Below are 14,169 nucleotides of genomic sequence, written 5' to 3' on the forward strand. Positions count from 1 at the left end.
TAGAATGCAGCAATTTACTTACCGATAATCTACATGCACGTGGCTATCCAAAAGCACTTATACGAAAAGCTATCAAGAAGGCGAAAATCAACCATCTTAATGACACCAAACACCACTCTTCACACGAAATAATACCGTTAATCGTCACTAACAACCCAAGATAACCTAACATTAACAAAATCATTAACAAATATGAACATTTACTAAAAACCGATTCTAACCTAGCAGATTTAACTAAGCACAGAATTTTAACAGTTTATCGTAAACCTGACAATCTTAGGAACGTCTTAGTGAAAATGCGGCATCCAATATATAGGTCAGTCGGGCAATACAATTCGAGAACGTCTGTATGGACATATTAATGATATACGTAATAAAAATGACGTAAAACCTGTATCTAAACATGTTTCCGCCGTCGACGTCACAGTTCTAACAACGACACCTAGGAACATAAACATCCACCTTGGAACAGAAGAAACCTACATTGAATTATTTAAAACGAAATCACCTAACGGACTTAACTTGATACAATAATGGAAATAACAGATATGAAAAAATATTCTAAGCAAGTACCAGCACCGGCGGATTCATTCAAACTTATATAAAACAAAATTACGGCAATGTTTAAAATGTAATAAATTCATCAAAGGATCCAAATCAAACTTCAACCGACACTACAAAACACATGAGAAAACAATTACGATGTTTATATGCTTCCATATTGTGATCAAGAATACACAAGAAGGGACATTCTAAAAAGGCACTGCCGTAAAATACACGGCATGGAAATGAACAGATACCAAACAAAAACGGAGAAAAGAACAACGCACTTAGACGAAAGAAAATCGAACCAGTAAAAACCGTGGCAACCACCTTTTTGATTGCGCGTACAACTATACCAAAATTTAGAATCGTTCAAGGACAAAAAAATTGGCTAGCCAAAAAGTTTACACCTGAACTAAATTGCACACAAATGATAAATGAAATGACAGTAGAAGAACCACTATCACCATTACCGAACTCTCCATTTAGATCCAATGAAAACTCGCCGACACATATACAATCTCAGATGTATTATAACAATTTGCCAAAATGCAAAAGACGATTTTCTCCACACAAAACACATGGACATAAAGATCTACTCGATCTATGGTATTTTTAATTAATAACAATAACTCCATAATAACTATAAACATGTAGTATTATTATTTTCTAATTACTCATATAAATAACTATATACGGACAAAAGAACCACCTAACAATAACTTCTATAAATAGATTTGATCACGTGACAAAAAGAACCGTCAAAACTGTACCTTAGTAGAATTTTTCTGATATATCTGTACTTTTGAATAGCCGAAACGTAGGTCTTTAATAAAACCCACTTTGTTTTCGTGTGTTTTACTTTCCTTATTCTTTTTATAAATCAGAGACATAGATAACAGAGATAGCTAGGCAACTTCCTAGCCTGTTAAAATATCACGCGTGCCTGCGAAACTTAAAACTTGTAGCAAGTAAAACTTATTAACCAGATATCAAAATCAGTAAAATAATACATTTTCTGAAAGCTTATGCATTTGTCTATGGTTGCAGGTTAAAATATTTACAGTTCCCATTTAAATAAATGATACATCAATTTTTAAAGAGAACTACTTAATAATTTTTGTTACAAAACTATTCATATGACGAAAAAACTGGCTCAGTGGGTATGTTCTGCTATGTTTTTCTAAGTGAAAGGTATTGAAAGTTACCAATATTTTAACATGCAGCAATAGATAAAAGATTTACCTTTCAAATGGTATATAATATTAAAGGATCAAATGTACATCCATTAAATTTTATTTGCTACAAAATGCCTTTTTTTCACTTTTTGATAGGCATGAGTGATATTTCAATGGAGTATATAGGAGCTGCTTATCTCTGTTATCTATATGTCTCTGTATAAATTTAACATTTATAAAATCACGGATCTTAATTTGTAATATAAATCCTTGATAAAATCTAGTGTTTGCACCAAACACCAAACAATTACACTTCGATCATCCTTAAGCTTATATGTTTTTTAAATAATAATTTAAATTCTTATTTGTTTCTTATATACAAGTACTACATGTACCTTAAATAGACTGTACATGTATACTACAAAGAAAGAATTATTTTAAAGAGTGTCATCGTATCGTATCGAATCGTATCGATTTATTCAGGGAATAGACATATACACACATATATATCAATTTGCATACAAATGTATATATAAAGACACACACATAAATGCAACAAAAATAATTATAAGATTAATTAATGAGTATGTTCCCTAGGATTGCCCATTAAGCCAAAAGCTTATTTCCAATGGGGTCCATTTACTGTAAAATTGTTACACTAACTTAATTATTAAGAAGTGAAAATAAATGAATTTTTTTTTGCAAAATTGTACAACAATCAAGACACATTTTCGATATAATAAGACAAGTACATTGTACACAAACAAAATGAAATAAATTTCGTTTAAACTAAAACATATCAAGTACAACATAAACAAGTTACAAAACCTTATCATAAGTTATACATCAATTTAATAATAAATAAACATATTATTCACTTGTTTATCATTTTCATTACTTAAAAAATGTTTTACTTTCGTTTTAAATCTTTGGATATTGTCAATTGATCTAATGTTGTCTGGTAAAGAATTCCAGTCGTTTGTGGCATTGTAGAAAAATGTATTTTTAACATAAGAATCATTTTGAGGCAAAACAAAATTAAAATTACTAGAGCTTAAATTGGATATTCTACAAACCTTAAACAATTCCTTTAAATAAGAAGGGATTTTGCTGAAATAAACTTTATGAATGTGGTTGAGTCTTAACTGTCTAACTCTATCATTGACATTTAATAATTTAAGATCGGACAGAACCTTATTTGTCACCGAAGTCCTAGGAGTGTAGTCTTTTATAAAGCGCACAACCTTATTTTGAGCTACTTGAAGTTTGTGCTTCAGTGACTTACTCAGTCCTTCGTATCAAGAAGATGAAGAATAATCAAAGTGACACAGCAAAAGGGCAGGACATATATAACTGTTTCTTTATTTCTTCCGATAAACAATTTTGTAACGGTATAGAAAATGTAATCTTCCATTCGCCTTTGAAAGAATGCTCTTGACAATTTTATCTCCTGATAGGTAACAATCGATATTCAAACCAAGATATTTAACTCCAGACGAAGACTTTATTGTTTGATAATTACATGAAATGGAAAAATTTTGTAGTTTATTAATTTTTGATTTAGAACCAAATAACATACATTCAGTCTTGCCCAGGTGTAGAGATAATTTATTATCAACTAACCAATCTGAGCATCGTTCCAAGACCTTTCCAAGTTTTTGGGCTATAATTTTTGGATCCTTATGCGAAAATAATATTGTGCTATCATCTGCATATAAAATTAACTTGCAATCAGAATCGATACTAGTTACCATGTCATTAACATAGCAGAGAAATAGAAGAGGACCCAAAATACTGCCCTGAGGGACCCCACACGTAATAGGAATTGAGTCAGAAAAAACTTTACCAATACTTACTTTCTGATACCTTCCTGACAAGTATGATTTAAACCAAGAAATAGATTTGACACCTAATATATCTAATTTATCACACAAAATATCATGATTGACGGTATCAAATGCTTTTTGTAAGTCCATCATAACCATACCAGTGAGTAACCCTTTGGAGCTATTTGTACGGATATAGTCAAGTAGGTAAATAAGACATGTGTCAGTTGAATGAGATTTCCGAAACCCGGACTGGTGTTCGTAAATTAGATTATTAGTTCTTAGAAATGACTCAAATTGTACATACACGGCCCGTTCAAGAATCTTGGATACAATACATAAAATACTAACTGGTCTGTAATTCCCGACATCTAGTTTACTATTCTTTTTGTGTAGAGGTTTTACTTTAGCAATTTTCATATCATCTGGGCCAACCCCCTCTGTTATTGAAGAATTCACAATATAAGTATAATTATAGGGATTTTTAACACATCATGCAGCACCATCTTTAAGAAATTTTGCAGGGATACCATCTAATCCAGTGCTTTTGCTTATATTAAGCCTACATAATTCTTTATATACAAACTCCTCACTTACATGATGAAGGTGAAACTCTTTTTGTGATATGTTCCTATAAAAATTCTTAATTGTATCGGATGCCACGTACACTATAAAAATTCTTTGCTGCCGGGAGTTTCTGTACTAAATTAGATGCAATATTTGTAAAGAAGTTATTAAAATCAGTATAAAAACTGCGTAACTATATTTCTATTAATAATTCAGGGAAAATGTGTCATTATAATAATTATGAGGGTCCATCAGAAATTCTTCCAGATTCCAAGCTTCAACATAATAGTCAAGGGAGACGAAAACGATATACGTAAAGTTCTTTTTACCGTGCCATCAAATTCATGCTGCGGTCATTCGTTCTCAACAGCTTTTCCAATCTCAAATACTCACGAACATTCGCAAAAATGGTGAGTGTGCATTATTTTGCTCGTTGGATGTTTTTCTAACAAAGAATTTGATTCAAATTGCATGTCTTCATCAGATTAGAAAATGCGCACCTATTGATTGAATAGGTGCAATAAATTCCGGATGAAATTATTCGGATATTCGAGTGTTTTTCTCATTTTCGGTCCCGCTTTCAGCGATGTCACGCCAACATGTTCGTAAGACCGCTTACATGTGTCTTGTCTGTAGATACTTATATTAAGTCAGTGATGTAGTGTATATTCACAGGTCATTTGTCATTAAGGCACTTTCAATTTTTTATGTTTTACATGTACTTTCAACTTCATTTCTCAATAAATTTACTTGACTCAATAAATTTACTTGACACATGTATGTAAATTGACAGATTTGCATTGTCAGGCTGTAGAACTGCAGTTTAAAACTTGTTGCACTAAAAATCCAACAAAAGATGCAACATTATCAGTGATTAATCTAGACGTGCGTCTTGTGTAAAATACGCATAAAAATCGAAAAAAGACCCACAGTTTCAAAATATGTGCATTCAATTTGACGCATACAAATCTGGTAGTTTATAAACCAAAATATCACGATTAGTGATTTCTATGTACCGTTTGATAACTTTAATTTCATCACTTGGATAATTTATCAATTTCTTCAGTTAAATAATTTGATTTCTGATGATCACAGGTGCAAGATTCATGCCCCATTTGCTTAAAATGTTAAGCCCCAAGCAATTGTTGCTTGTGATCGGTAACCATCCATTATAGGCATTCAATAGCCAATCAGAGCGCCCCTTTTGCATGAGAGCGAATCGCCTACAATGGTGAAATATAAAACAAAAGTTGGGGCAGAGATCTGCCTGCCCCATTTGCGCTAAAAAAATGAGAATGGCACAGGAAACCGTCAGCAAAGGGCCAAGGGCGCATCTAAAATCTGTGCCAGACTTACATCGTATGTTATTTAGTCATCCAGACAAAACTGGTACCAACAGCAACAGGTTACCCATTCCCCTGTAATTACGCATATTCTTGAGTTTATCCATTTCCAGCATTTTTCCAAGTTATCTACTTACCTTATCCCTTTCCCACACAGATACGCATTTCTACTACCGTATTTTAATGCAATAAAGCAAACAAAAAATTATACAACTACTTAATATTTAAAATAATTATCGGTAACTGAAAAAAAGTGTTGCTATTTTAAGAAATGCTGTAAGTTACAGTATAATCTGACAGGTGTGCAAATTGATTTCCCCTTAGGTCACTCAAGTTCACGCAAGCTTTGGCTGATGGAGTGTAAAAAAAAAAGATGTCTATTTGATCATCAGAATATTTGACAGGGTGATTAACCAGTCAGGGAAACATTGTGCATGACTTTTTTCATGATCAAAAGGTCTGTCTGTGTATGCTTTCGACACAGAGGCATACAAGGAGGAATAAAAGTCGTCAGTACACAGTATGACAGGGACATTTTGTGCAAACTACGAACAATTAAAATGGATAATGCACAGTATTAGACATAAGTAGTAAGAAAATAAATTATGCATGTTTTGGCTGCAATTAATATTAGTACATGTGCATCATCCGACACATTGTAAGGAATTTCTAGATTAATCACTGCATTATTGAAATAAATTAATTATAATTTGATTTAAGCATTAGCTATTCAAAGAGTACATTTAATAATGTCCAACTGGGTCCAATTTCCACCTATACATTTCCACTGATAGGCAAATGGCCAGTGTCAAATTCATCTTTAGAGTGGGGGGCAAATGACTATATACCATACAGGCATAATTAATATATGAATGATTTTCTATGTATATATTTGTCACCTTGTAATGGAATTCTAGTGCCCTAATTACATAAAAAAGGACTGAGGTCAGAGGCCCTCATGTTGTTTTGAAGGGAAAGCAGAATTTGTCTTGTTAAAAATAATACTCATGCAATCTCACCTTTTAGAAGAAAAAAGGGGGATATAGAAATAGGCTTTGTCTGTCCATCCGTCTGTCACACTTTCGTGTCCGGTCCATAACTTTGTCATTTATCAAAGGAATTTGAAATTACTTGGCACAACTGTTTAATAACATAACATTATGTCATGCACAAAAACCAAACTCCTACCTCCAGGGTCAAGGTTGTACTTGCTCATTCAAGGTCAACATTGTCTATTTGAGGGTATATGTCGTGTCCAGTCCATAACTTTCTTATCTTTGAAGGGATTTTGTAAATACTTGCCACAAATGTTCACAATAATGAGACGATGTGTTATGCGCAACAACCGGTCATCTACCACCAAGGTCAAGGTCACTCTTGGAGGTCAAAGATTAACATAATCTGTTATAAGGTATATTTTGTGTCCAGTCCATAACCTTTTCATAGATCAAGGGATCTTGAAAATACTTGGCACAAATAGTCACTATAATTGGATGATGTGTCATACGCAAACCTGTATCCCTACCTCCAAGGTCAAGGTCACACTTGGAGGTCAAAAATTAACATAGTCTGTTATAGGGTATATTTTGTGTATGATCTAGAACTTCTTCATAGTTCAAGGGATTTTGAAACAACTTGGCACAAATAATCACAATAATAAGACGATATGTCAAGTACAACACCTACATTTCAACCTCCAAGGTCAATGTCACACTAAGAGATCAACATAGTCTGTTATATGGTATGTCTATAACTTCTTCATAGTTCAAGGGATTTTGAAAATACTTTGCACAAATAGTTACAATTATAAGACGATATATCATGCACAACACCTGCACCCCTACCTCCAAGGTCAAGGTCACATTAAGAGGTAAAAGCTTAACATGATAGATTTTTAAATTTCGTGTTTCATTTTATTTCTTTAAATTTATTGTTGCATTTGCAGACCTAGCATTGATCATAATTTTGGACTAAAAGTCCTGAGATCCATACCTCAATCTTTTGAATTAGCACAATTTTATGCTTCATATAAAACTTCCTTGGGACGGGGGACGTTGGTAACTCTGTTTCAAATTCTTGTCTAAATTATTTTTAGAAATACAATATACAGTAGGGGAAAAATATATTAAAGTATATAAATAGTTTATAAATAGTCTATTGGGGATGAGAATGGGACTGAAATTCTGCTCCTTGAAATCCTGGAATAATGGCCCTCTAGTGCTTTAGCCTGAATATAGTCTAAATATATGACATGATCTGTAATTCATAGTTAACCTTGCCTATTACTTTAGTATGTACACGTGTATTTATTACCTGCAGGCATCAGATGCAAAGCGGCTCAAATTGTCAGATGAGGAAAGAAGCAGCAAATTAGAACCACTGAAGACCAGTGGTTGGACAATGGTTGAAGGAAGAGATGCTATTTATAAGGAATTTCTGTTCAAAGATTTCAATGAGGTATTATAGTACTTTTCATTTTATCAATATATTAAGGAGCTCCACTGAGGAGTTTAATGGTGAATATTTACTCTTGTAGTTATTATTATGATCACATACAGACAATCAAACCATTTTTGATGTGAGTTATAGATGACTTAAATATATAATATAGGTGTTTCTCATCCAATGTTTGTATGAATTTGATTATGCTCACATGTATAAGAAGTAGATGAACTTTATATGTGATTTGTATTATTGGTACAAGTACATGTGTGAATTTGATTCATGTGATCTCTTAATTGCCTAAACTATGTTTTCATATGACTAAAATTTTCTAATGTTATTTCTTCTGATTTAAAACTGATAATTTTGAAAGAAAGGGAAGTCCATTTAAGATATTTAGTAATGAAAGAGTTAAAATGAATTGATTCATAATGGTAGTTCTGTATTACAGTAAATAATAATGTTGATAAGTATTTAGTATCAGAAATAACACCACACCTTGAAAGAATTATGTATGGATGTTATTGGCAAGTGTGAGAAACACGATCCAATATTACATAATATTATATTTATATAGCAGATGATAAAATGTTTTAGAACAAAATATCATCATTCAACATATAGAATGTTCATACAACCTTTTTTAGAACAATATTTTATAAGAATGCCCGTAGATTGGCTACCTTTTTCCTGGGGTTTACATATTTATTATGCCAACAGGGACAGCAGTGTGTTTTATTGATATGACAAAAACAGAAAGAACATCAAAACTCTTGGCTATCTAATCTCTAGTTGTGTGTCAGTCCTCTTTTTATTTCATGTAGCATAATGATTAACCCTTTCGCTGCCAGAGGGTTATTGTTTTATTGTTCACCTATTTGCCAGAGGATTTTCTAAGAAATTACTATATTATTATTTAATATAATTATTATTATTTGTTATTAGTACTATAATAATTATATATGTTTCCAAATCTGTTAGTATAATAATAATAATTGTCGATTGTATAATTTTCTTTATATTTATTATTATTTTTATTATTATTATTATTATTAATTTATTATTATTACTATTATTATTATAGAAACGGCTAAAGCCGTCCATATGGCAAATACGCCGAAAATATCAGGGACGGCTTAAGCCGTCCCTATGGCAGTGAAAGGGTTAAGGTATTGTTTATATTATACTCAGGCATTTGGTTTCATGACAAGGGTGGCACTGAAAGCAGATAAGATGGACCATCATCCGGAGTGGTTTAATGTTTATAACAAGGTACATTATCTCCTAGCAACACTTTATACATGTATTTATAACTTCTGTATTTTACTGTATATGGTACATTTTGTAATTTACAGTGTTGGGTACATTTTGTATTTGAAAGTGTTACAAAACTGTAGGTCACAAGCTTTATCAGATGTCAATGATAATGTTAATATTTCTTTAAAGCCACTATTATTTATTGGGAACAGGTGCAAGTCTTGTATTTTTACCAAATGTCAAAGATAATGTTAATATTTCTTTAAAGCTACTATTATTTATTGGGAACAGGTGCAAGTCTTCTTGTATAACTTCTCATTAAACGATTCATTCCCTTGATTTTTAGTTTGTGACAGGGTGAGCTTTTGTGATCGCTTTTCGTCCGGCGTCCGTCCAGCGTCCGTCTGTAAACTTTTACTTTAAATGACATCTCCTCATAAACCACTAAGCCAATTTCATCCAAACTTCACAGGAATGTTCCTTTGGTGGTCACCTTTAAAAATTGTTCAAAGAATTTAATTCCATGCAGAACTCTGGTTGCCATGGCAACCGAAAGAAAAAACTTTAAATATCTTCTTTTAAAGAACCCAAAGAGCTAGAGCTTAGATATTTGGCATGAAGCATCTTCTAGTGAGTGTCTACCAAGTTTGTTCAAATAAAAGCCCTGGGGTCAAAATTGGCCCAGCCCCAGGGGGTCATTGATTTTCCCTATATGCATATAGTAAAAACTTAAAAAATCTTCTTTTAAAGAACCCAAAGAGCTAGAGCTAAGATATTTAGCATGAAACATTTTCTAATAAGTTTCTACCAAGTTTGTTCAAATAAAAGCCATGGGGTCAAAATTGGCCCTGCCCCAGGGGGTCATTGATTTTCCCTATATGCATATAGTAAAAACTTAAAAAATCTTCTTTTAAAGAACTCAAAGAGCTAGAGCTTAGATATTTAGCATGAAACATGTTCTAATGGGTGTCTACCAAGTTTGTTCAAATAAATGCCCTGGGGTCAAAATTGGCCCCGCCCCAGGGGTCATTGATTTTCCTGAAATGTGTATAGCAAAAACTTAAAAATCTTCTTTGAAAAAACCCAAATAGCTAGAGTTTAGATATTAAGCATGAAACATCTTCTAGTAAGTGTCTACAAAGTTTGGTTAAATATAAGCCCTAGGGTCATAACTGGCCCCGCTCTTGGGGTGTCATTGTTTTTAGATATATTTGTATAGTAAGAACATAAAAAATCTTCTTTTAAAAAACCCAATGAGCTAGAGCTTAGATATTTAGCATGAAACATCTTCTTATGGGTATCTACCAAGTTTGTTCAAATAAAAGCCCTTGGAATAAAATTGGCCCTGCCGGAGGGGGGGGCAGGTAATTGTTTTTCATTATATGTGTGTAGTAAAAACTAAACAACATGAAACATCTTCTAATGGGTGTCTTCCAAGTTTGTTCAAATAAAAGCCCTAGGGTTTAAACTGGCCCCGCTGCGGGGGCCACTATACAGGTGAGCGACCTCAGGGCCATCATGGCCCTCTTGTTAATAGCTCCATTTTTGTTTTTGTTTTTTTTTTCCAAAAATTGGGAGAGCTTTTGTATTCACCCTGGTGTTTGTTAAGTTTTTGCATGCATGTAAGTATCTCCAAAACTGCTGAAGGGAATGGGTTGAAACTTCACACACTTATTTCAGAGCATAATAGGAGATCACTGTCCAAGGTCCATAACTTGAACATTGATTTCTATATAATTATAGCCCTTTTTGGAACTTAAAAACCCTACTTTTTCCTAGCTAAGTTATACTATTATACTATCAGCACTGAGAATATTTGAGCATGCTGTCTTACCAATAGCTCTTGTTCAATGGGCCCAGTACTGTGAATAAAGCCATAGTAATTATGCCCCCACTTCGAAGAAGAGGGGGTATATTGCTTTGCACTTGTCGGTCCGTAGACCAAATGGTTTCCGATCAATAACTAAAGAACCCTTAGGCCTAGGAACTTCAAACGTGGTATGGTGATTGGTCATGATCAGTAGATGACCCCTATTGATTTTGGGGTCAAGGGGTCAAAGGTCAAGGTCACATTGACCTCTTAGGTAAAAACGGTTTCCGATCAATAACTAAAGAACCCTTAGGTCTAGGAACTTCAAACTTGATATGGTGATTGGTCATGACCAGCAGATGAACCCTATTGATTTTGGGGTCAAGGGGTCCAAGGTCAAGGTCACATTGACCTTGTAGGTAAAAACGGTTTCCGATCAATAACTAAAGAACCCTTAGGCCTAGGACTTCAAACTTGATATGGTGATTGGTCATGATCAGTAGATGACCCCTATTGATTTTAGGGTCAAGGGGTCAAAGGTCAAGGTCATATTGACCGCTTAGGTAAAAACGGTTTCCGATCCATAACTAAAGAACCCTTAGGCCTAGGAACTTCAAACTTGGTATGGTGTTTGGTCATGACCAGCAATGACCCCTATTGATTTTGGGATCAAGGGGTCAAAGGTCAAGGTCACATTGACCTTGTAAGTAAAAACGGTTTCTGATCAATAACTAAAGAACGCTTCAGCCTAGGAACTTCAAAATTGGTATGGTGATTGGTCATGACCAGTAGATGAACCCTATTGATTTTGGGGTCTAAGGGTCAAAGGTCAAGGTCACATTGACCTTGTAAGTAAAAACGGTTTCCGATCAATAACTAAAGAACGCTTAGGCCTAGAAACTTCAAACTTGGTGTGATGATTGGTCATGACCAGCAGATGATTCCTATTGATTTTTAGGTCAAGGTGTCAAAGGTCAAGGTGTCAAAGGTCAAGGTCACATTGACCTTGTAGGTAAAAACGGTTTCCAATCAATAACTAAAGAACGCTTAGGCCTAGAAACTTCAAACTTGGTATGATGATTGGTCATGGCCAGCAGATGACCCCTATTGATTTTGGGGTCAAGGGGTCCAAGGTCAAGGTCACATTGACCTTGTAGGTAAAAACGGTTTCTGATCAATAACTAAAGAATGCTTAGGCCTAGGAACTTCAAACTTGGTATGATGATTGGTCATGACCAGCAGATGACCCCTATTGATTTTGGGGTCAAGGGGTCAAAGGTCAAGGTCACATTGACCTTGTAGGTAAAAACGGTTTCCAATCAATAACTAAAGAACGCTTAGGCCTAGGAACTTCAAACTTGGTATGATGATTGGTCATGACCAGCAGATGACCCCTATTGATTTTGGGGTCAAGGGGTCAAAGGTCAAGGTCACATTGACCTTGTAGGTAAAAACGGTTTCCGATCAATAACTAAAGAATGCTTAGGCCTAGGAACTTCAAACTTGGTATGATGATTGGTCATGACCAGTAGATGACCCCTATTGATTTTGGGGTCAAGGGGTCAATGTCATATTGACCTTGTACTTAATGACGGTTTCTGACCAATAACTCAACAACTCAAGTTGCCTTGGTTGATATTTTTATATTAAACTAAAAATGCTTTTGGTATACACATTTGAAGGTCTTATGTAATATAACAACTTGGCTGTCATTAATGAGGACTACATGATTCATAAAATTTATGTATATATTATTTGGTAAGATTTGTAATAACTTAAATTGCTTCACACAACCTATGGGGTCACAATTATTATTACCTTGTGACTAGTCATGACCAGTAGATACTAGATAACTGATAATCCTTATTAATTGTTTGTTCACAGGGTCAGAAGTCCTGCATAATAACCTGATCACATGACTATATGGCTGCCGATAGGGGGCATACATGTTTTACAAACATATCTTGTTTTCTTTTGAAATTATAAATCTACATATGCCATATATTGCAAAATGTTTGTAATTCATGATTCGAAGCACAGACAACCTTTTTTCCATAACATCCTTAATTACATGTATGAAAATAATTTCCTTCTTATTCCAGGAATCAAATTTTTGGAGTTTCTTATGAACACTTCTTTAAATAAAGCATAATTTTAAGTTATGGATGATTTGCTTGTTTATTTCATGTGTTGTTAAGACAACTGGATGTAGAACATATTTTCATTAACTCAACTTATTAAAATCCACTTACATGTGTATAAAATTCAGCTAGAATTATGTACATTTAAATTTGATACTTTATGTTTGAATTGGATATAACAGTGGCAAATCACCCTGGCAAATCACCCTGTCTAACCTTCCTCAGGTTCCATAAAGGTTTTATTCAGGCAAATCTGTTAATTAGCCACTTTAACCTTTACCATATGGACATGTTAAGCAACTGAATCTACATAAGCGACCAAGGCAGACCAAGATCATATGTGCCATCTTATCATGGTCCGCACTAAAACTGATATTTTGAAATTTTCCCTAAATAAATGATGAATAGCTGTGTCCAGATTAATATATTGACAAGCCATTTTTGAGGTATTTACCATGGTTAAGCATAATAGTTGTTAAAGTCGCAGATACTGCTTGAATAAAGCAAGAACATTATGTGTGCTTTGATTCATTCCTATCATAATTTAAAGAAATATTAACATATAAATTGTAGATTTTTGTGCTAAAGATAGAATTCTTATTTTTATTTTCAGGTGCAGATAACTCTCAGTACCCATGATTGTGGCGGCCTGTCGGAGAGAGATGTCAGACTGGCTACGTTTATTGAGGGCGCGGCCAAGACGTCGTAATATACTGCTGATATTCATAGAATCTCCTCCTCACAAGTGCTGACTTATACCTTGATATGAGCTATAATTTGGACCAATCAAAATACAGCATTTAGTCAAAGATTTTTATTGTATGTTGTTGTTAATAATAATGATTGTTGTGGTGTGTGTCTCTGTGATTTTATTAATTCTAACATGTTTGTTTAATTTAGGGATTTTGTTTGTTTTTGTATACAATCTAATTATAAATATGCAAGAGCTTGATAAGCAAGAATTTTGTATTTCTATGCAGGATTTCTGTGCCTATTTGTTTTGTATTTTATAAAAATATAGAATATTACCAAGTTTTTGTTCAAATTTAAAGATAGAAGATA

The 14,169-nt window shown here is 33.7% G+C and overlaps 1 protein-coding gene across 1 annotated transcript; it reads left to right on the forward strand.

Moving 5' to 3' along the window:
- Window positions 1-4,373: 4,373 nt before the first annotated feature.
- Window positions 4,374-13,960, forward strand: LOC132746324 (pterin-4-alpha-carbinolamine dehydratase-like). Its single transcript, XM_060735436.1, has 4 exons — window positions 4,374-4,524; window positions 7,777-7,914; window positions 9,091-9,171; window positions 13,721-13,960. The coding sequence occupies exons 1-4, from the start codon at window positions 4,459-4,461 to the stop codon at window positions 13,814-13,816; spliced, it is 381 nt and encodes a 126-aa protein (XP_060591419.1). The 5' UTR covers window positions 4,374-4,458; the 3' UTR covers window positions 13,817-13,960.
- Window positions 13,961-14,169: the final 209 nt, after the last annotated feature.

The sequence above is a fragment of the Ruditapes philippinarum genome, unplaced genomic scaffold (assembly GCF_026571515.1).
Source record: "Ruditapes philippinarum isolate M1 unplaced genomic scaffold, ASM2657151v2 ctg1104_1_1_1_1, whole genome shotgun sequence".
Taxonomy (NCBI): domain Eukaryota; kingdom Metazoa; phylum Mollusca; class Bivalvia; order Venerida; family Veneridae; genus Ruditapes; species Ruditapes philippinarum.

What these genes read in the sequence shown, in the direction of transcription:
- LOC132746324 (XM_060735436.1), top strand. Translation starts at nt 4,459, where the DNA reads ATGCTGCGGTCATTCGTTCTCAACAGCTTTTCCAATCTCAAATACTCA. An exon ending in CACGAACATTCGCAAAAATG is followed by an intron (nt 4,525 to 7,776) that starts GTGAGTGTGCAT and finishes TATTACCTGCAG; the next exon opens with GCATCAGATGCAAAGCGGCT. An exon ending in GGTTTAATGTTTATAACAAG is followed by an intron (nt 9,172 to 13,720) that starts GTACATTATCTC and finishes TTTTATTTTCAG; the next exon opens with GTGCAGATAACTCTCAGTAC.